This window comes from Cricetulus griseus, chromosome 6 (genome assembly GCF_003668045.3).
Source record: "Cricetulus griseus strain 17A/GY chromosome 6, alternate assembly CriGri-PICRH-1.0, whole genome shotgun sequence".
NCBI lineage: Eukaryota > Metazoa > Chordata > Mammalia > Rodentia > Cricetidae > Cricetulus > Cricetulus griseus.
The window spans coordinates 65,047,428-65,071,004 of NC_048599.1; the positions used below are offsets into that span (position 1 = coordinate 65,047,428).

The 23,577-nt window shown below is 39.1% G+C and overlaps 1 protein-coding gene across 4 annotated transcripts in view; it reads right to left on the reverse strand.

The window, feature by feature from the left end:
- The window catches only part of Fmn1 (formin 1), a 343,529-nt gene that overhangs the window by 269,198 nt on the left and 50,754 nt on the right, over positions 1-23,577 (reverse strand). For 3 of the 4 annotated variants that reach the window (XM_027422271.2, XM_027422272.2, XM_035446231.1), the window contains one exon: positions 1,818-1,993. The exons of the other annotated variant lie outside the window; for it this stretch is intronic. In XM_027422271.2, the coding sequence (XP_027278072.1) occupies positions 1,818-1,993 (176 nt within the window). The remainder of the gene's footprint in view (positions 1-1,817; positions 1,994-23,577) is intronic. 4 annotated transcript variants of the gene reach the window in all.

Sequence of the window (23,577 nt, forward strand, 5' to 3'; positions counted from 1 at the left end):
TGTTTCAGTGCCATCCTTGTGCTGAGACAATGAGTTGATTCTGTTCCCCCAAGCACCTCTATGTTTCAAATAGTTTTCAAGGACTACGTATGATTCCTGTAATTGTAATAAATTAAGCAAAGACATGATGTTATTCACATAGAAGAAAGAAAACAAAGATTACACAGTTTATCATATTTCCAACAAGATGAAACTACATAAAAGGAAAAAGAAGCAGACTTCCAAATTCCATTTGGGCACCATTATCCTCCAGGCTACCTGTGGTTTGCCGCCTACAGTTTGTATCCTGTGCAGATTAAAACAACTTGCCAATAGATGTCGCTGTTGCACTTAAGCTGAGTGCATCCCAGCTTTTGACTCTGCAAATCAGGAGATCAAACAAGGGGCAGTACAAACCCCTGCATCAACTGTCCATCTGTTCCCTTCGACTTTATTCCAAATTCTGTTTCTCTTCCTCCCTTCCCCTCACACGTGTGTGTGTGTGTGTGTGTGTGTGTGTGTGTGTGTGTGTGTGAGAGAGAGAGAGAGAGAGAGAGAGAGAGAGAGAGAGACAGAGACAGAGACACAGAGACAGAGAGAGACAGAAAGAGAGAGAGACAGAGACAGAAAGATAGACAGAGACAGACAGAGACACAGACAGAGACAGAGACAGAGAGACAGAGAGACAGAAAGAGAGACAGAGAGACAGAAAGAGAGATAGAGACAGAGAGACACAGAGAGAGAGAGAATGAGAGAGAGTTGCTTGCATGCTAGAAGAATGTTAGGTGCTGTGAAGCTGGAGTTAGGTTTTTGTGAGTTGCCAGGGACTGAGCCCAGGTCCTCTGCAAGAGCAGTAAGTACTCTTAACACTTAACTACTGAGACAGTTCTCCAAACCCTCAAACCTCTTTTTTATGAAAATGTGTTTCTTTTTTTTTAATGTCAAATGTTTTTCTGAAATGACTACAGTAACTATTATTGTGTGGTTATAGAAAGAAGTTCTATTCAATGGTTACTACCCATCTAAAAATGGCAGACCTTACACACCCCTAGGAAAACCCAGAATGTTACCTGGATGATCATAGGTCTAACCTACACTCAACACACACGTAGTTTCACATCACAATATAATGAAGCAGAGAACAAGAGATTGTCAATAGAAATCAAAATAAAGGAAAAGTAAAAAAAAAAAAAAGTGACAGGAAACCGTGGGGAAAGAGGGCAGTGAGAACTGGAATGGATGGTTTGGTCAACTCTACCAGGCATCTAACGCTGGAAGTGGCAGAGCCTGCCCAGCACTTTGTACTGGGAAGTCAATGCTTCTGTGTCCGTGGATGTGTGAAAGAATGAGAAAGGAGAAGCCTACGTTTTTAAATGGGTCATCCTGGATTTGGCAGATTTCCCACCAACTTGTTGGGCTGTTATTTGAGCAGCTGGAGAGAAAGAAAGGTTTATAGATGTGCAATGAAGACAGGTGACTTGTGTTTCACTGGAAAACGCAGAGCGTGCCTGTCAGCTGGCATATGTTATTCGTAAAATTTTAGTACAATGATATTAAGTGACTAGCAGCAAATGGGTTTCTTCCCACAGGGAGGTTTAGGCACCAGAGCTAATGAGACAGAGTACCCTGGAAAGCAACTGTTGACCCAGGCACCTTCTAGGGAACAGCTTTCAGATCGCCTTGGTTTGCTGCAGCCCACTGATTTCTTTCAAACAATGTTCCACATCCAGAATATAGCTTTGGCAACTTCACAGATATAATGAACACTAAGTACATATGAAATGAGCCCTCTGCTGACCACAAAGAGCCACAGGGTAAGCACGAAGATTTCCACTTACATTGAGGTCCAAGTACAATTCGCTTCTACTTGACTTTTCTCTTTCTTCATGGAGCAGATATGGACAGGGTGGTCCGGCTCTGTAGCCCAGGACCCAAGCACCTCCATCCTTATTGGGAAGGTCTTTAGCTGTCTGCTCATTGAAGCTGTCACAGGGAAAGCCTTCAGAGGTGATACCTATGTGAACATGGGGAAGAGCGTCAGTGACACCACAGGCAGGTGAAATACAATGGAGACAGCAAGTTTAAGAATTCTACAAGGCAGTCTCCGTATTCTGACTTCACTTTCTAGTTGATAGTTTAGAGTTTGCTGTCATGAAAGGGACTTTTCCCAATTACTCTTTTGGGGGCTTTAAGCCTATGCCCTCACCACCAAAAGGTTGGTCTGCTAGTTCTTCCCTCTTCGCCACAGTCCTGCTTGCTCACCCAGCTCATGCAGTTTCTGTTTATTCACTATAGAATCAGAGGAGGACAGGGGAATAGGGGTGTGAATTCTTAGCTCTACCAGTCTATGGTGTCACCCAAGCCTAATCACTGACTGACTGTGCTTCTGGGCCCAAGGCCATGCTTTACTTTTAAGGACAGAATCTTCATACACTGTGCATACTGGCATGTGTCAGTTTGATGGCGAGGGAATGCTGCATGAGTCGCCCATTTGGGACTAGTTTGTCTTCTCCAGAACATTCAACTAACTTACTCATGCCTAAACTATGTCAAATTTTTACATCACCTGGAGTTGGGAAACACCAGTCTTCCCTTTTTAAGGGGGGAAACTAACTCACAGAGAAGGTAAGTGACAGTCTCAAGTTCATAACATCAGTAAAGGAGAATGCAATGTTTGGAAGCAAGTCAGTTGAACAGCAGAGACTATGTTCTGAGAAGCTATATACATGGCCTCTGTGTCACATTGTTAAGATGGCAACACATGCTCTGCGCTAAAAGGATGTCATGCTCAGAAAAGCTACATGCTCTAGCCCTTCCTTAGTGCATCAGAGTTTATGTCAGTTTACTGAAGAACTTGAGATGCTCCTAAACCTATCAAATGGGAGTTCCCCAAACTTATTTGGTCATGGAATCCACTTAAACATCTGAGCAATATAGGTTGTAAACCATTAGCGCTCTACTGAAATGCAATTTGGAAAATACTAGATTGGATCAACGACAGACAAGCCTCTCGAGGCACTCACATTCCTGGTCTGCTTCAAATTCCTGGTAAGCAACCTCAGCAAAACCTGGAGCAACCAGGTGGATAGGCCCGGGTGTCTGTTTGCAAGAAGAATCACCGGATATGTGATATACATAATCCCTGTAAGAGAGGAGCTCTGGCAGTGATCCAACGCCAACTGACGGCCTCTGCCAAGCTGAAAACCTGAATCACAAGTAACCCAAGCTGAGAATAATTCAGCACACAAGGCAGCACGCTTCTCTTATATGAGAGTAGCATTTTAAGAGCCAGAGAAGCTGAGAACACTTAAGGTTTTGATTTTTGTTTGCTTGGTTCAGTTCACTTCATTGAGTTTTAATCACACTTCCAAGTGAAAATGATGAAGGTCACAATGTTTCTATAGTTGCCCTCTGAAGGCTGGCCAAAAAAATACTGTCAGCCACTTAAAAAAAAATAAGACTCCTGGACATCCCGAGTTCACTGTCATCTCTGTAAATGTGGGGTGTCTGTCTGGAAAGTGAGCTCGGGTACTTTCTTCATAAGGATACAGTCTCTCAAGATGAGCCTCTGTTCATGTGAGGCTCTTGATACCTGATGTCTGCAGAAGAACTAGCCAGCGGATCATCTCAGCTTTACTTAGGGAGTTTTGGGGTTGTCCCCACTCCTGTTCTCAAGGAGCAGGGGGAAAGCCCAATGCCTAAAAGAACTGCAGAGCACTTCCACATGCAACCGGAAAGACCTGAAGCTTATGTGCCTCTAGTGGCTGAGGGATGGCTCATCCTTCCTCCCAGAACATCCTGACCCTGTTGTTAAGGAAGGAGGAGAGGATACGTATAGAGTGCTTGCACCATACTCTTGTAAACCTAAGCAGTGCTTGCACCACACTCTCTCACCTCTCAGGTCTATAATTACTTAACAGACCCCTGACTTGTTCCTACACTCTGTACTTTGGCTATGGGGCAAATACTGGCTTTGGATGAAGGTAACATTGATTAATATAACTATATAATACATAATATATATTGCAGCACCCCAGGTAAGACATTCATATTATCAGAGCATATTGTCTGGTGAGACTAAGCTTATTATTACAGTATAATTAGTGGCATAAAAGAGTAATGAATTCACAACATAGCAAAGGCTTATGTTCCTAGATAAAATACATATGCACATATATGCACATACATGCAAACATACATATCTGCAGTGTCTAGCCAACACCACATTAATGAGGTGAGGCACGAAATTCAATTCACTCTTTATACAGAGGAAAAACAAGAGAAATCTTAAGCAGAATTAATAAAAATTAACTTAATTCTGCAGTTGATTTTCATTTTTGTTTGTTATTTTTTTAAGACAGGTTTCTCTGTGTAGCTTTGGCTGTCTTGAAACTCATTGTGTAGACCAGACTAGACTCAAACTCATGGAGATCTGCCTGCCTCTGCCTTCCAAGTGCTGGGATTAAAGGCATGCACCACCACTGGTTGGCTTTGATTTTCCTTTTTAAGATCCAATTTCTGATATCTAATATCTAACCAGACAATAACCTATGAAGAAAACATGAAAGATAAACCATGATACATGATAATTTTGACTGGATCATTAGGACAGGGAGGGAACATTGGCAGAAACAGGTTACATGAGACGGTTATCTCAGAAGTTTGACAAACTTACGACAGAAGACAAATTCAAATTAAAAAAAGAACAAATAAAAAATTTATGAACTATTTTCTAATAAAAAGTTTTTAATAATATAAAAACAAATGATTTGTAAAATGATGTACATGTCTATATTTATTAAAATAGGGTATGCTCATAGTATTCTTTTCAGCTGAGTAAACAAAAAAGCAAAAAATTAACTTGAAACAAATAAGTGTGTCCACACAGTCAACTGCCCCTTAATTTCTAATACAAATAGATTTTCAAGGTGTTAGATTTTTGTTGAACAATCTTTCTGAAACACTGAATGTCACTATCGTTCCCTTTAACGTCACGAGTCTACTTTTATTAAGTACTTATTAGTTGGCCCCCTAATTGATCACATTTACACACAAAGGTTAATTTGACAGGTGATCATGGTTAATAGGACATACAGCACAGATACACAAAGTGTAAGGTGGCTTACCTTTAAAGTCTGTGCTTTCCCCAACCATTCAAATGATGAGCTGCACTTTGCTGATGCTAACCTATGACATCAGCGGGAGGCTGCTGTCAGTAATCAAAACAGTGGAAGCAGACAGAAAGAAAAGGTAATATGCCATTTACAATGGAGGCAGTATTCACTACCCACCTTCCCCAAGTGCAGTCTCTCTGCCCATGGCACACGTATTACTGTTCGAATTCTTTGCTTCCTCCCTGCTTTGTCAGTGTGAATTCGGGACTTTACTCCTGTCCCTGTGACTCCTAAGAGATCCAGTGTTTCATAACCACATACATATTGGATCTCACCACACAGCCTGCTCTGGCTGAGAGAGTGTGGGCAATGAAATAGTGCACAGCTCTGTACATAATTATTCACATCCAAAACCATAGCTCTGGCAAAAGTACAGTCTTGTGGCTAGTTTTGGTTAGACTCGACACTCAATATTGTCATGCTCCAACTCCTATTCCAGTGGTAAATGTGGGTAGAATTTTGAAGAAAGAAAATCTTGTTAGTACATCCCAGGAGAATCATGAGCAAGGACCACCACGAGCAGAATTTTGTGAGGAGCAAGGTGTGTCTATGTTGAAGAAGGAAGCCTGTTGGTAGGAAGGATTGGGGAACAGGATACAGCAGTTTGTGAATCTACAAGGAAAGCAACAGAGCTATCAAATGAATGGAATGTTTGAATGTCTAAAATGATATTTAACATCGGACTAAATGAAACAGGGTTCTACTTCCTGTCTACTCACCTGTGTTACGGTTGAGGGAACTAAATCCCAGGAGGATTTTAGTATTTTTACTAAAATTATTTTATTAGTGGCAAAGCTGGAATGAAAATCCAGTTTCTAGAATGTCTTCTATGCTACTTAGAGAAGGATATTATTTATGGACCATTCACAGATGGGGATGCTGAGGTAAGAGACGGAAGATGGAATGGGGAAGAGTACTGGCAGGGCTTTGACGGGTGAGCTTGATTTCTCGCTGCCTCTAATATTAAAGGCTTAACCTTGAAGCTACCAAACATCCTCACATCACTTCCTCACCAGTAAAAGTGGGATAATAGGGATAAGCCTGGTAATGAACTGGAATCCAAATTATTTTCTCCCAGGAAACTTCCTAGGCTGTGGGTGTATGAATTGAATGAAGAATGCAAGTAAGTCATTGTTACAGAAATAACATATGCAATGGAGGCATAGTATATATCACTTGTGCTAATGAAGAAAAACTTTGTATCAAAGAAGTTAGAGAGAGTAACTGAGCTGATAAGAATTTATGGAAGCACTCCAGTAAAGTAGATCACAAGTCTGTTCAAGCCCCCCAAAATAGAATTAATATCATCTGATGTAATAGCTCAGGTCAGTGGCTGATCAGCTCTGGTAACAGCGTCTCGGGGGTCTCCATGGAGACAGTAAAACAGTTCTTCACTGAAAGTCAAATACATGATCCTTGAACCCAGTAAGCCTGTTTATAGACATAGATTCCAATGAAATTGTATTTTAAAGTGCGGTATCAGTATACACTGTACTAACAATTACATTAACCTTCTCACATGGTCTTTTCTTGGGAGGGATATAGACATCAAATAAGGGGAAAATATGACTAAAATAAAGAAACTCATTTGCAAATATAGCTATGCTGAATATTTTAACAAAGGTCATGGTCACACATTTAAAGCAGCACAAATGACTCTGGGGAAAGACTAGGGGGAGATGCAGCTGGGTAAAAATTGGAGTATAATGACTGAGAGATGCTTAGGAAGTTGTAGGAGTCTTGAGACATTAAAACCCTCTGTCTAGTCTCAGATAGTAAATGCTTAAAAAAATAAAAGATAAAAAATAGACTTGTTTTTGGTACACTGGTTGAAAAGGAATATACTTTGAAGCAAAGACAAGAAAGAATACAATTTTAGTCACTACATGTAAAATCAAATAATATTTTTCTTTTAATGTAATATTATTCCAATTATTATGTGGATAGCTGCACAGTAGGAAGGCTGGTTAAAATAAATGAAATGATTAAGGACAGATGATAAAGGAAAACTAAAATATTAGCATATTAAAAATACATATGAATGGTATTTTAAAAAGCTCCTTGGAAATGATTATGAGATCCATAGAAATGAGAACATATATAGCAACATAATCGGGGGTGGAGTCCTTTTTATTATTATCAATAGTAAACACGTAAGAGATAAGAATAAAATGTGGTTCTAAGCATGAGGTAAAAGAAAATATGAAATGACATTCTATTATTTCATTTCTGTTACCAAAAGAAAGAAAAAGCCTGGTCCCTTGGGTCTAACGTAGATTTTCTTGATACAGAATTCTCTTAAACTTAACTCCATGCCAGATGTTTGGACAGTTATCTTCAATGAGTTTTGTTAGCAGCATTGGGGTTATAAGGGACATCAAGCTATCTGCTAATAATCTTTGCTCTTCCAGCCAGAGAAATGTGGTTATTTCCTTGAGTGCCCAATACTCTAAATTCCTCAGCATAACTGCCTGAGAAACATCCGGATTCTGACATCACTGCCTTTAGCCAAAGTGTCTTGAACACCAGAATTTTCAACATCCCTTCTCCCAACAGGCATTGGTACTGAGGAGAAGCCCTGTGCCAGCAATCTTTGCTGAGGCTCCCAGAAAATTGATTTTTCTAGGGGGAGTAATGTCTGATATGAGGAATTTACTGTGTTTCATATATATATATATATATATATATATATATATATTATAACATTACACATGACTGGGGATCTTCCCAATGATCCTGCAAGCTAGGCATAAAGTGTCCCTGTTCTAAAGATGAGAAAGTAGTGATGATGTCAGCTTTGCTGAGGGAGAAATAGGAAGCAGTAAAACTCAATTCAGAACCCGCAGCTCAGAGTTAACCTCCTGCTATACACAGTTAAACCAACTTCACGAAGCAATTACTGCTAGATGTTCAATGTCAAGCAACAGTATAACTTCTGGAAGAATAGAAATGCACGATGTGAGCCACACAACTACCCATGATTTCTGACAAAAGCTGATTTCTGGGTTGCAAAGGAAAAATAAAGTGAGCCCTGGCAACTTTTCTGATATTTTAAGCATTCTAGCATGCATATAATTGAGCAGAAATATTCAAAGAGAAATTAGCTTTAATTTTCCAATTTTGAAGAAAACTATAAACCCATGAATTAAATCAGCCCAACTAACCACAAGTAAGACAAACTCAACAAATCAGTAATAAAATTGCTTAAAAAAGAAACTACTGTTAAAATGATTACTATAAAAGCAGCTAGAGAAAAACTGGATACTGTTACTAATTTCCAATCAGAACAGAAAAGGTAGAAGACAGAGACAGAGAGGGCTGATGGCACTTGAGTGGAATTCGAATGAATGGGAAAGAGAGAAATAACATAATGATGAGGAATCACTTTATTAAAAAATATAAGAATCCTAAATTTGTATTATTTGTGCCTAATGAAAGAACTTCAAAGTACATGAAATAAAACTACCAGAAATGAATGGAGAAATATACAAATCCAAAATCACACTGAGAGACTTCAATATTATTCTTTTATTAATTGCAATAAAAGAGTGACAGGAAATCAGTGGAGAAGCCAGGAATAGTGGCTTGTGCCTGTAACTCCAACACTCAGAAAGCTGAAGCAGGAGAAAGTTCAAGGTCAACTAAATTCAGGACAGCCTGGGCTACACAGTGAGACCCTATCTCAAAATAAGACTGTAAAAATCAGTAGATATAAAAAATAACTAGTAGATTTTATTTAATATTTTTTTAATTTAAGATGTATCCTCTTCAATAATTGATAAATCATGCTATTTTCAGACACATATAGAATGCATCCCTAAATATTTGAAAATTAGACAATACACTTTACCTCAAGTGTTAAACCACAAGAAAAATTAGAAGACATTTGGGTCACAATTAATGTGGAAATCAAGGAAAATATATAGACTTACCCAATACTGAATGACTCTCCCCCATCCTGCTTAACAGCAGTTTTCCTTAGGCTACAGAGATGTTAGACACAGTAGACACATCGTTAACCTATAGAAAAAAACTCATATGCTTCCTGAACACTGCTGTTGAAGCCTTGGCTTTTCCCCTACTAAGCTCCCAGGATACGTTCAGTCTCTAGGGTTAGACACATGTGGGACACTAGTCTTGAAGAAACAAGACCAGTTCAAGAGAAAGAACTTTTCATGCATTACAGGTTCCTGAAAAGACAGCCATTCCAGCTCACTCTACAATAAAGTTCCAGGTCAGTATCTTTACATACATTATCAGTCCAGTTAGCTTTTCAGTTCCCAGAACTGACATGTTACAGACAACCAATGGCTACCAGATTGCTGAGGAGAACTTCTAATACCATAAGCAAGTAGCTAGAAAATAAAAGGAGAAAGAAGTGGTGTAATTCATGCCTACTGCAACAAGACCTTGGAGACTGCTTTCTTTAGGTCCTAGCTCCTACTGCATGCTCTTCCATTCTGCCAGTTCTTGTCTGTAGCGAGTCTTTCTCTATCCTGCCTGCCAGCTCCCAAATAACTACATGAAGACTTATTATTAATTATGAAAGCTCAGCCTTAGATTAGGCTTGTCCCACTAGCTCTTAATAACTAAAATTAACCTGCTTTTATCAATCTACATTTTACCAGGTGGCTTTTTACCTTTCTTTCATTCTGTATGTCTGACTCCCTCCATGTCTTGTTGGTGTCTCTGCCTTTCTTCTTCCCAGAGTCCTGTTTGTCCCCAGAAGTCCTGCCTAACCTCTTTCTGCCTAGCTATTGGCCATTCAGCTCTTTATTAAACCAATCAGAAGGCACATCGGCAAAGACACATCTTCACAATGTAAACAAATACTCCACAATACTTGTCAGTTTCCTCACACTGGATGCTTGTTTCCCTTTCAGTCCTAGGAGTCCTCTTAAGGGCTGCCATACCTGTTAGTTCCTAGGAACCCATAAAGTCCTGTTTGTTTTCTTAACTAGGTCAATGGGTTCAGAACCAATGTCTTAAATTATCTTCAGTTTCGACTCACTAAACCTACTCTCTAGCTTTCCATCAGGAACTGTGGCAAATGCAGTTATTGGCACTGGCAATGGTATCTATTTCCTGTCCTCTAAAACATGCTCATATTTACTAATGTATATAGGCCCTTGATATCTGATGAACGCTGTATTTATTGAGAATAATAGCAGTATTGTAATTGGCCCATCAAAATGATCAAACCCTATTCATTGTCTATACTGACAGAGAACAGGGAAATTTGATGTAGCCCAGAAATAAGGCAGTGATTTAAAATAAATATGCTGTTGTCTTTCCTAGATGAAGAGGATTCAATTGGTACAAAAGAGGAGTATTTTTAAGATCAATAAAAGGCACAGGTCCAGGAAACTCCACAGACATACTTGGTAGCAATGCCATATTTGAATAGTAGCTGCAATTGGCATCCTTGTGTAATTGAGCTTATAATAAGCTAGCTGTTCTCCAAAAGTCACCTATCGTTCTGACTAGCCCGAAAGGAATTCCAGTGGCAAAGTGTTAAGAATGACTCACCATCTCTGTACCTTCCCAATCTTTGATGCTGGCACAAAACTCTTCAGTTCCCTCAAGGCTTAGTGTATGTCTTCAAGTAACAGTGAAATATGATGCCTTCTTTTTTTCCCAGAACATGTAGGTATAAGGAATTCATATTCAACTTCAAATGAATGGCTCAACAGACATATTCATTTTACTTTTGAGTATTTTTGTTGTTTCTGATCCTCCCTTCAATATATATATATATATGATCCAGAAAACAAAACAAAACAAAACAAAAACACTACAGCATCAAAAGAAGTTGTGTAGGAAACTGTAAGAGGACTTAGGGTCTTTTAAGCATGTTATAGTCAGTTAAAGTTCTACAGCTTCTTTTCATTACACATTGAATCCATTTGCTCAAACATGAAATTAGCCCTAATCATGTTTAATTAACTAGCTTGCTTTTAGCATCACACCAGTATTTGTATCCCCCACCTCCCAGTGGACTGTTGTAATCATCATCGTGATTTTGCTATGTCTTAAGGCTATTATTGCACCAGAAAACAGCTCCAATTTAAATTGCATGTCAGTAGAAAAATCAATTTACTAAAAGAAAATTAATTCCCTAACTAAAATTTTATGAAAGCAATGGATGCACAAAATGAGTTGAACCTATACTAAGAATAGAACTGAATACCTTTGTTGGCCAAAAAGGACTTCTCATTGTACTCAAACTCATGATAAACTTTCACTGGGAAAAATTCCACGAAATAGTAAAATTTAAGGTGAAACCTGAAGTGAAACCTTAGACCTTTCAGCCTAAGGTTGCTGAAAAATCATAAATTAGCACAACATTGCCAGTAATGCTTTAGTATAACAAAAAGTTTTGGACTGACGTGTGCTGCAGTGACAAACGTATCAGAAGAAGCCAGGCTTTTACTGTGGGCTTACACTTTGTGTACAGATGCGGAAGTGGACTTGCTGAATCATCACAACTAAAGCAGGATTATACAGGTCGGCGGTGACTCTGCTAATGAACACAAGTTCCAAATAATTAATGCTCTCTTCCTTTACTTGAAATGGAAATGGAAATGTATACATGAAGGGCAGGAATGCACCCAATTCCTGGGAAAAGCCACAGGCTTGTTCACACCCACAGGGGCTGGATGAAATAGCTTTTCAGAGGAGTCAGCATTGCTCAAGCCACGGAGAAACCAATTGGCAAAGGAAATAAGAACACATTGCTAGGACAACTGGCAACATGAATCTATTCCTGCAGCAATGTCTTCCAGCTAATTTAATCCTAAAATAGTTCTGTAATTTGCCATGGAATCAAGGACAGTGTGAATTACTAAAAGGATAAAATAGTAAAGGGAAAATTGGGTAATTTGATGTAAATTAGTAAAGTTGCTACTTTGCTGAAGGGACTTAATGCTAATCATGTCTATTTTTTTTTAAAACAATTCAAATTTGGGTCTTAATATTTGTACCCTTAAAAGAAAAGCAATGAAGAAGTCAGGGAGACAGCTTAGTGTGTAAAATGCCTGTTCTATAAGTATGAGGACCTAAGTCCCAATCCCCAGTGCCCACACAAAAAGTTCGTTGTGACAGCATATATATGTGATTGCAGTGATGGAGGGGTGGAGCAGACACAGTTAGATCCCTGTAGCTCATGGGTCAAATCGATGAACTCCAGGTTCAGCAAGAGACTGTCTTGAAAGGTAAATTCGGAAAGTGATCAAGGAAGACACCCTTGTTGACTTCACACACACACACCCAGAGAGGGGGGTGGGGAGGAGGGAGAGAGAGAGAGAGAGAGCACCAGATGTCCTCCCACACACATACAAAAGGGAAAAGCAATGACAAATTTGAAATTTCTTCTATTGTTGTTGCTGTGGTACGAGTAACTGTTTTCAAGTGTTTCCAGAGGAAGTGGCAGCGGCACCCACCAAGGTAGGGCACTGCCTCATGACCCAGAGCACATGGTGACCTAAGGGCTCAAACATACTAGTCTATTTCTCTCTCTGCCTGGATACAGGAGATCATAAATGAATTGCCACAACCTTGCATGGCTCCAGGGACTTGACCTGATTAGGGGGCCAGTGAGGGAATAAAGAAAAAACAGACAGATGGACACACAGGAAAGCTGGGTTCTCTGATGGAGAAATCGTAGCACCAAGGAAGCTCAATGTGTTTATTACATAGTATTGAACAGAGAGGTGGGAACAAGGTGGGAACAGCAGAACAAGCAGGCAGGATTATTACAGGTAAACAGGTAAACAAAGAGGCAGGGTTTATGGTACACAGCTGGATCAGTAGGCAGCTTTAGCTAATCTCTGTAGGAGCAGTCTCTGTAGGGTAGCAGTTTTCATGCTGTAGACACTCAAGGAAGCTAAGGTGGCCTTCATCATCATTTGCACTTAGGCCAGGACAGCAGCTTTGCCATCTCTCTGAACCTAACCTAAGGCTTTGACATTTTCCCATAAGTCCCGGCCTTTGGTCGGGACATAGTCATGTCCATGTTAACAAAACACCCTTACTGAAGCCTTCACACTCAGGATTCCCTAACACTTCCAACTTATTCTCACAGTCTCCAGTGAGTCTGGGTTCTGAGTCCTGAGTGCTCTGGGCAGTTGATTACTAAACAGAGTTATATCCACACTGATCAGGGGAACAGAAGCCATCCTCAGATTTCCTCTGGGCTACTATCTGACAGAAAAGGAAACAGGCAAAAACAAGCAGGTTGTAACAAACAGCTAGTAATCAAGGGGTTGATGGGGATTTGGTGGGACATGGGCAGAATATAAAGAAGTTAGCAGACCAGTGTGTTTTCTAGGCTGCATTGCCAAAGGTCTGGACCTCAGTACTAAACAGGGGTCACCACCCAAAGAAACACAGATCAATTGAAATGCTGTTGGCTAAATGCAAAAGTGATAACTCAGGAAAGATGCAGTGTACCAAAAATAAGACAAACAAACAAAACCGCCTTGTAATTACTAGAAGGAATCATGACTAAATTTATATGTTCTCACATACTGTTGCTATAGCTATAGATAAACATTACTTCCTGGTTTTTGTTTTAAAAATATTACTTTCTCTCCCCCCCTTTTACTTTAAGATGATAGGCTGACTGAAATTGGGAGATTTGTATGTTACAAAGTAAGATAATGGCTCTTTGTGGAATGAGAAAAGTCATGAGTGACACCCAGGACACTGAACACAGGAAACCGGTGCCCCAGTATTCATGTGGTTCCATATTTGGAAGATGTGTTTCTACCTGGGACATGCTGTTGGGACCTACTCTGACACACAGAATAAATACATGAAAATTGGAAAGTACAACTTAGATTAGCTGCATGGCCCTCAACAATTCTCTGTGTTCTGCAAGCGACTCACAGCATAGAGAGGGAAGCTCTGAGTGGCATGTCTCCACCAGAGACATGGTGGTTGATCAGCAGGGGCCAGAGAACCCTAATGAATGCTAATACATTTTTCTCTCCATCAAATTGTATCCATGAAACTGGAAGAAACAATCAGTGGTCTGAGTCTTATAAATAGTAAAAAAAAAAAATACCCACAAGTTTGGTTTTTTCTAGTGTTGTCCTTGCATGTCTGCAACAATAGGCAGCACTGAACTATAAATAGTACCTATTAATTCTGTGGCTTAAAAAACTTTATTTAATATCTATGGAAGTCTATAAACAAAAAAGTATTGTTTATTTTGCCATTTGACATATTTCTTTGAATCATTTAGGTTTCTGTCTTAACATCCTTCCAGCAGAATGTCTCTCATGTTGCTGCCTCCCTTCCACATTTATCTCTATTTTATTCATAGTATTTATTTCCTGTATTGTTGAAGAGCCCTAGATTTAACAATGCAAGGGATCATATAAATTTCCTTCTATAGAGATGGCATTGTGCTGGTTCCACTTTTAAAAGAAAGAAAAGGCAAATGTTCATGTAGTCCAGATATTTCACATATTTTAGTCAACTCTTGAAGCCAAGAACTGTGTTATAGATATAAAAAAGAAGAAGAAGAAGAAGAAGAAGAAGAAGAAGAAGAAGAAGAAGAAGAAGAAGAAGAAGAAGAAGAAGAAGAAGAAAAAAAAGAAAAGAGAACTTAGGTTGGATGCCATGTTGTTGAGAAAGAATGGTTAGAATACAGTTCTTGGCAAGAAATCAAAGAACTTTCAGGCTCACTGTAAGAGTTTTGTGCCTTTCTTGGCCCAGGAGGAAAGTGTGACAGAATAAGTACCCTGTTTTAGGCATCCTTTGACTAATCTCTATGTCTCTGGTTTTTGCTTGCTAACTTACTGGCAGGTCTTTATCAACAGTATCCTGTCAGATTAACAAGAAATATATGAAACTCAACTGGTTACTATAGCAAAAGTTTTCAAGAGAAGAAACAAGTAACAATAGAGGACACAGTGAATTCATAGATGTGAATCTTCTATATATCTCTCACTTCTACAAGTGGAAAAAAGGAGATTATAGCATATGAAAATGTGAAATAAACCTCAAATAGGATTGATTATCTTGCTGTCTTGTTTTATTTTATTTACTTAAATTAGAAACAATCTTATTGTATATATCAATCCCAGTTCCCTCTCCCTCCCATTCTCCCATGCCCCCCCACGCACCTCCATCCCATCCCTCTTGCTTTCTTTACAATTAAGAAAAGATGATTACATTATGAAATAATAATAATGTAACATGGAGAATGATTAGAAGATTTACATTAATAATACAATGCTCTATGTTATTGAGTAATGAAGCAAGGCTAAGCCTAGAGAAGATAAAGATGGGGAGAAAAGAGTAGGGGGAAAGTGAAAGGATAGGAAAGTCATAATAAGCCAAGAGCTACCCCATCACTCAGATTCCTCTCCCACTCTGGAACAAAAGGTCACCTGATAGCTCCAGGGACATGTAACTGAATCCCATTCCTCTTTTGATGTTCTCACCAAGAAGGGTTTAACTGCCCTTTCTCTGATTCATTAGATGGTCACTTCAAAGAGACCCTAAAAGGCCAATATTTGCCTAAACAACTCCCTTGCCTAAATAAATCTTGACAAAACCCCCAAAGCAATTCATCCTAAATTTCACACATTATGGCCTTTGGTCCCTGTCAGTGACCTCAGCCTACAATATTGATTGCTGCTTGCCTCCCAATATGAATCCTCCCAATGATCAATCAGTTAGCAGAACAGACAGTCATCAATCTGATGCGAAGATGGACAAACATTAAGGGTTAACCCAAGAGGAAACCTCACACTATACTATGACTTTACCAATTACAGGCCATTTCCAAGCAAGACAGGAATGGCCCACACTTGATCTGGGACTCAAGATTCTGAAATGTGAACATGGATATACTATTTAGTAATATGTAAACTTAAATAATCTTTGAAATTAAAAGAGTGTCTTTGTTCTAACAAATAAGATCTGTGGGACTTGTGTGAAAGGAGAGCACAGCCATCTATGATGTCTATTTTTCAACACAAAAGACAATAAGGAAAATTATCCTTATTATCAACATACTAGTAATGGAAGATACACAAGATAAAAGAAAAAATACAGCTATCATAAATTTAGAAAGGCTAAAATATAGCATACAAAGCTGGTAATAAGTAGCAATGTAGACACTCTGTTTAAACTAACATCATGTTTAAACTAACCCAGACACTTACAACACTGGGCCCAGAAAGTTCCCATTGCTTTTGTTCAGGAAATGTACTGAATAGAAACAGGAAGTAACAGTAGGGCATGATGCAAACCTTTAATCCCAACAATCTGGGAGCAGAGGTGGGTGGATCTCTGAGAGATTGAGGCCAGCCTGGTCTACATAGTGAGAGCAGGTCTCAAAAAAATAGGAAAGGAAGGAAGGAAGGAAGGAAGGAAGGAAGGAAGGAAGGAAGGAAGGAAGGAAGGAAAGAAGGAAAGAAGGAAAGAAGGAAAGAAAGAAGGAAGTGAAAAATGGGAACTATATGAAGATAAATACTGGGAATCAGATAATGCCATACTCATGACTGCAATATTTCACCACAAATAAATTTTCTAAGAGGCAAACATTCAGTAAAAAGGAAAAATGCACTATTAAACCCCCGAGTCTGGTTAGATTGCCCAGCAAATAAAGGTATTTGCCTAGCAAGCCTGAGGACAAGAGTTCAATCCCTAGAACCTGTGCAAAGGCAGAAAGAGAGAACCAGCTCACAAAGCTGTCACTGATGGTCGGTCACACGTATGGCACATCAACTCCACTACACTAAAACAGTTTTTAAAAAACACTGGCAACTTATAAATAAGCCAAATATTCAAACTTAAGCCAAATATTCATACTCAGTAAATAAAAGGATGCCTTGTTTTCTCTAAAGTTCATAAAACTGAAACAATGCTTACAAAAAAATTGAAAATATAAGATTTTCAAGTAGCATGTTGGACTTCAGAGCTATACACCAAGTACAGAGACTTTTAAAAAGTATCCTGAAAACACTGAACTGCAATTTACATTTGAAAAGTAATATTTCTAAGAGTGGTGATGCTGGAAAGATTCTTTTCTGTTTATGATTTTGTGGTTATTTTATGGTGGCCATATAATGCTTTTATAGCAAAAATGTAAAACTATCACTTAGTGAAATAGAAAGAGCATTTTTGGAGAAATACATTTCAAAGGACATCAAGAGAATACATCTCACCTTGGAACATCTTTCTCTCTTTTTTCATTGTTAATGTCTACGTTCAAGATGGTTTCTACACACCCAAGCCAGTAAGGCATCACAATAACAGAAACCCATGTCACGAGACATCACAATAACACACTCACAAGTATTTTGTTTTGAAATTTGTGAAATCTAAATTAATTTTTTATTACAACATCTCTGTCCTGCTGTTACAAAGAAGATACCGATAACTTGCTAGTATTTTAGTTCATTAAAAATTTCCACCATTAGCCAGGCATGGTGGCACACAGCTTTGATCCCAGTACTCAGGAGGCAAAAGCAGGTGGATCTCTGTGAGTTTGAAGATAGCCTGGTCTACACAGAGAGTTCCAGGAAGCCATATTCTCTCACATATCTATCTATCTATCTATCTATCTATATACATAGAGAGAGAGAGAAAGAAAGATAGAGAGAGAGAGAGAGAGAGAGAGAGAGAGACTGTCTCAAAAGCAAGCAAACAAAAAATCAACATTAAAAGAATTTTAATAACTTGACATGCACTATAATTCTATTACCTTTAGTCAATGTGTATAATGTAAGTCCTTTATATTCTTGAGAATTGTCTTTGGATGGCACTTAAGATAATATTCAGAGTAAATGAGTTAATATGTCTAAGTGCTATGCAATTATAAGCTGTAATTGAAATGTTGCTTTAATTTTTTCTACAGCGTTTCTGACCTTGTATTTATTTCTTATGGCAATTTAGATCATAGTATGTGAACTGATTAATATTGGTTCTTTTCTACTTGCTTTGTTCATGTCATCTATTAATTATATGGATTTTTAAATGTATGATGTAATGCTTTCAAAACATAGGTAACGTAAAATATAAAATACGTTTAAAATTACAGGAGATGCATAAAGGACCTCAGTCAAGATATACTACTGCATACTCACTGGGCTGGCTAACATCAAAGTCATAGAACTGCAAGTGTTGGTATACATGTGAAGAAATTCAAACACTTATACAGTATAAATGAGACTGTAAAGACATGTAACATCTCCAGAAAACAATATACCATTTCCTCAAAGGGGTAAATGCAGAATTACAGTGTGGCCCAGGAATTAATTCTACTACTACATGGTGAAAAAAGGAAGATGTGTGTCCGCACAGAGACCTTTCACATGAATGTTCATAGAAGCATTATTCCTAACATCTAAAAGGTGAAAGCAAACAAATGTCTACCTGCTTGTGAATGGATGAGCAAAAAAGGACATATCCATAAAATAGAATAGCATATGACTATAGAGAGAATACATTTGAAAACATTCTGGGTAAAAGATGCCAATCACAAAAGACCACATGTAAAATATGAAATACGTATGTATTCTATTTAGTTGAAACATCTAAAAAGTACATTAATGGTTACCTAGGGCTAGAAGGGGTTGTGTAATATGGTGAATGTCTGAAAATAAGTATAGTTTGGAGGAGGTAGTAAAATATTCTAAAACTGATTGGGATGATGATTATGCACTATGAATATACTACAACAACTGAATTGTGTATTTTATTTATTTATTTTCTTCAAGACCTGGCTGTCCTGGAACTTACTCTGTAGATCAGGCTGATCTTGAACTCAAGACACCAGCCTGCCTCTGCCCCTCAAGTTCTGGGATTAAGGGCATGTGCCACCACTGCCCAGTTTAATTGTGTACTTTAACTGGGTTAATTTATGAGATGGGCAACCCCATAAGCTATCTAAAATGCAGACTGAGTTAGGGTCTTATGTGAGATGTTTGAATTATATATTATGGTAGTTCTGAAAAAATTATCATTGACAATGTGTTTGTACTTTTACAACACATTTCTCTATATTTATATAATTTACTGGAGGCAAAGCTTTGTGAATAATGGTGTTAACCACAGTCATTTCTATTAGCTTCAAGCTGAAACGACTTTAAGGACTCTAAGCAGTATGGTTTATCTACATGGTAAAAATTGTAATTCGTGAAACCATACAGAAACATTAAAAGTTTTAAAATAATTTTAGGGGTAGCATTTAAAATATAAAACAGACATACCTAAGTCATTTAAAATACCTGCCTCTATGACAAGAAATGGAATGGTTGGATAATAGAAGATTTTTATTGTCTTTTCCTATAGCACTTTTTTTTGTATAATCCTCTCAATTAAAAAAAATGATATTGCTATTGCTTCATCAAACCAAAAATGAGTACAGCAGTCCAACAAATTTGAAAAATTCCCTAGAGATACCTAATAAAAGAGCCCTGGGAAGACACACAAGGAAGAATGATGGACACCAGTGGAATTAGAGGTAGCAGGGTCTACAGCAACTCCAGATCATCAGGTAATAGGAACATCTCCTATCTGTACATAATGAGGGTGTGTGTGTGTGTGTGTGTGTGTGTGTGTGTGTGTGTGTGTGTGTGTGTGTGTGTGTGTGTTTTCCACCAAGTACAAGCACCAGGCATTGATACTCAACTAATGGTAGCTTAAGATACTACCCTGTTCCCCAAGAACTCACATCCAGAAGGTAAGAGTGCCATTGAATGGAGATCGAGACATAGGGAATGTTGTTTGTTAGTGAGTGAGATACAGATGATGAAGGCATTCACAGCAGGGCCATAGCTACTGTGCTGATACTGTCCAAAAGGTGCAGCCAGCACCTTCCAACCACCCTCTGAAGTGCAATGCACAGAGAAGAGGAAAGAACAGGAAGAGAGTAAGAGAACTTTGGCTAGTGGTTTCTCTATTTTCTTCACAGTAGTCTCAGAAGGAAAATAGAAAATTAAGTACTTATAAATAATTCAACCAAAATATTGATCAGTCCAAAGCACATCTACCTCTAAAACATTGAGTATCAAATGTCTGCATTGGTTGGTTTCACTTTGAAGCCTCAGGCCTAAAGCTTGACCTGTGTACTGTGGGAGCCTCTGTTAAAGAAGTATTCACTTTCTGGCATGTGCTCCTTTGTATGAGTTCAATCAGCTTCAACGTAGGAACTGTGGCAAGCATGTGTCCACTACAAATTTAATTACTTATTCTTTTGTGCCTCCTATTCCTTCAGTTAGTAGTTAATAACAATGAAGCAAAACCTTTAAATTCATGGTATTTGTTTTAAGAGCATTCCTACCTGCCTTTTATTCACAATTTTTATTCAAGTTTATTTGAGTGTGATATTTGCCTGCATGTATGTCTATGAACCACACCTGAATGTGCAGTTCAGAATCCAGAAGGTGGCATTGTATCCATCCTCTAGAACTGGAGTTACAGACAGTTGTTAGCAGCAATGTGGGAGCTAGGAATTGAATCTGGGTCAATTGGTGCACTTACCCATGGATCCATCTCCCTAGCACCCTTTTAGTTATTTACCCCTGAAGTAAAATCTGCTTGAATTTTTACATAGAGTAGAAGGAAGAACAGCTCCAATGTTCAGGGATGAGTGTTGCCATGATTCACTGATTTTTTTTTTCTAGTCTTTCTTTCTATAAACACTTGATATACTGTTTTCCTTATGCATCATCACTATGAACACATGGTATGCCACACACTAGTATGAAGCCACCTTCACAGCGGCAGTTTGTTCCCACCTGCAGTTTAACCTTACTTTTCTGTCCTTATTCAATGGTTGGACTTATCCAAAGCAAAACGTCACTGTCATCTATGTATTGAAGCAGCTGCCTTCACAGCCCACCACCCCCCATTAAATAGCACCACCCTGTGCTTTATATGTTGCCTGTCCTTTACCACGAAGGGACCCACTGAACAATAGCAGCCAAAATGAAGCAGAGTTTCACTGCATCACCTTAGACATTGGGTACTATGTCTTAGCTTTATGAGCCCAGTTAGATGCTTCAGCCCACCTATTTCCAGAACATCTGTGGTTCATTCCACTGAGGTTCTAATATACTTCACAGCAGATAAAATCCCTATTGAAAACTGTTTCTCCTGTTCCTTTAATTTATCATTTCTTTTCCCACAAGTGTGGAAAACCAGATAAACATCCATCTATCTATTGCTTAGCTTAGGAATTGCTCTGGGCCTGGCTCCCTAAAGTCCAAGCCAAGCTCCTCTCTTGGCAGCAGTCCACGGTCTTCCAGATTGGCTTCTTACCTCATGTCTTCTCTGTATAAAACCCTAGCCTGGCTTCTGCCACTGCCTGCTCTGTCCCGGAAGTCCTACAGGATGCTATTTCTGGGTTTTACCTTTCATCTCCATACTTCACAGAAACAGATGGGTGGCTCCACAAGGCCACACAGCCCATGCCTATGGGACAGACACTCAAGTAGCTCACAACTCTAAGCAAAGCACCCTAGCAAACTAACTTCATGACCTAGATACAAGAAAAAAAAACTGATCTGATGTTTCCTTAACAGGTAGACCTAAGCAAATATATATTAAGAAATCAGTAAAAATCTGAGTGTTTCCTCAGAATGTTTCAATCTGTGTGAGGACACTGAATTCCCAGAAGCCTGTCTTTGCTATATCTGTTCCTGTTCTAGAACCAGTCATTGTTGGTTTAATCATGTGACTCACCCAGCTGCTTGTTTACGTACACTAGAACACCACGCAAGCAACAGTCTTTCTTTGTCTCGTGACAAAGCACTTGGGGTTTCCTCCTGCTGCTGGGTGACCAACAATGCACCTTTATTGGAGACAGTCAGCAAGTTAATGCAGCATAATGGTGGCTGCAATGTCTCACCTCAACTATGAAGTCTGGATTTCTCATCGCTTGACTATGGACAGAATTCAAATGGCCATAAAGGACTATAATTAAAGGAATGAGAAGGATCCTATTTTAGCTGATAAGATCTTTGACTTCTGGAAGGGTTTTATTTTCCCTTCTTTAGTTTCCCTCTCTCTGAACAACTGTAAACATTTGTGCAGTTGCTGTTCAGCCAGCTGCTAGCCAAGTGTGAGAGTCTAGTTGATGATCATGTACAATACCACAACATCATATGTAATGTTTACACGTTCATCAAAACGTCATGTAGGAATGGAGGTGGGGTAGCTCAGTCAATAGAGAACTTGCCTTGCAGACAAAGGACAAGTGTTTGGTCCCCTGAACCCATGTGAAAACAAACAAATGAACAAAAACCCAGACAGTGTTAGGTGCTTGAAATCCCGGCACTTGAAATCCCAGGACTTCCCTGGGCTTATTGGCAGCCAGGATAGCCTACTTGGCAAATGCCAGATCAGTGAAAGACCCTGCTCTCCAACAGGTGGGGGGACTGTATAGAACCTGAGTAGAACACCAAGGTTGTCTACTGCTTCTGGCCGCATACACATGTACACACACACACACACACACACACACACACACACACACACACACACACACTTCCCTCTCAGTCTCTCTCTCTCTCTGTGTATGTATGTCTCATCTCTCCATCCAGTCAAAATGCTGATGAGGTACCAATTATGTTAAGCTCAGGCTTCAGGAAGTTCAGTCTCTGAAGAAAGTGATGGTCAAGAGGAATTCTTGCAATTTAAGTGTGAAAGAAAATCAAGAGAAAAAAAGTTTAGTTCCATCTATGGGAAGGTAAGGGGAGGGCAGAAGAGTGAGGGTCAGGGAAACAACCCTCCTGGGATAATCAAGAATATCACACACAGAAAAATGTGCATGTGCAGAAGACAACATCGGTCAAAAGCCTGGAGCATGCCCTGCCTCATGGACAAGCTTCAGTTCCTCGGGGCCCTAGTACACACCCCAGATAAGGAAGTTGCCTTTCATGCTCAAGTCATGAAAATATCTTGACTGGAGAGAAACTTGGTCCTATGCCAGCCTCCCTAACACCCCCACCTCTTTCGTTGTCTCCACCTTCTAAAGGCAGGTGGTTCTCCCACAGGCCACAGCTGTGGTGCACCCAGCACCCAATACAGCAGGTGTGGAGCACATCTGCATTCTGTATCCTGTGGAATGGCTGCTCTTCCTCATCCTTCCTGCCTTTCTCATTCCCCATTTTATTCTTACCTCCCATATTTCAGCTATTGGCCAAGCTTTGTTATTACATATGAGTTCTTTTTCTATGTTACTGTTGGTCTCTCACCTGTTTGTGGCCAGGTGAGCATATTGACCTTAGCAGTTTCAGTTGACAGCATTCTCATTACTGTAACTGCTATCTGCAGATCCATCTACATAGTTATTTATTTGATTAAGTTCTCACACAGATCTGCTTATGGTAATGATAATAACAACAATTATTATTGTTATTATTTATTACTATTATTATCTGGTAATGCTGGACTGTGT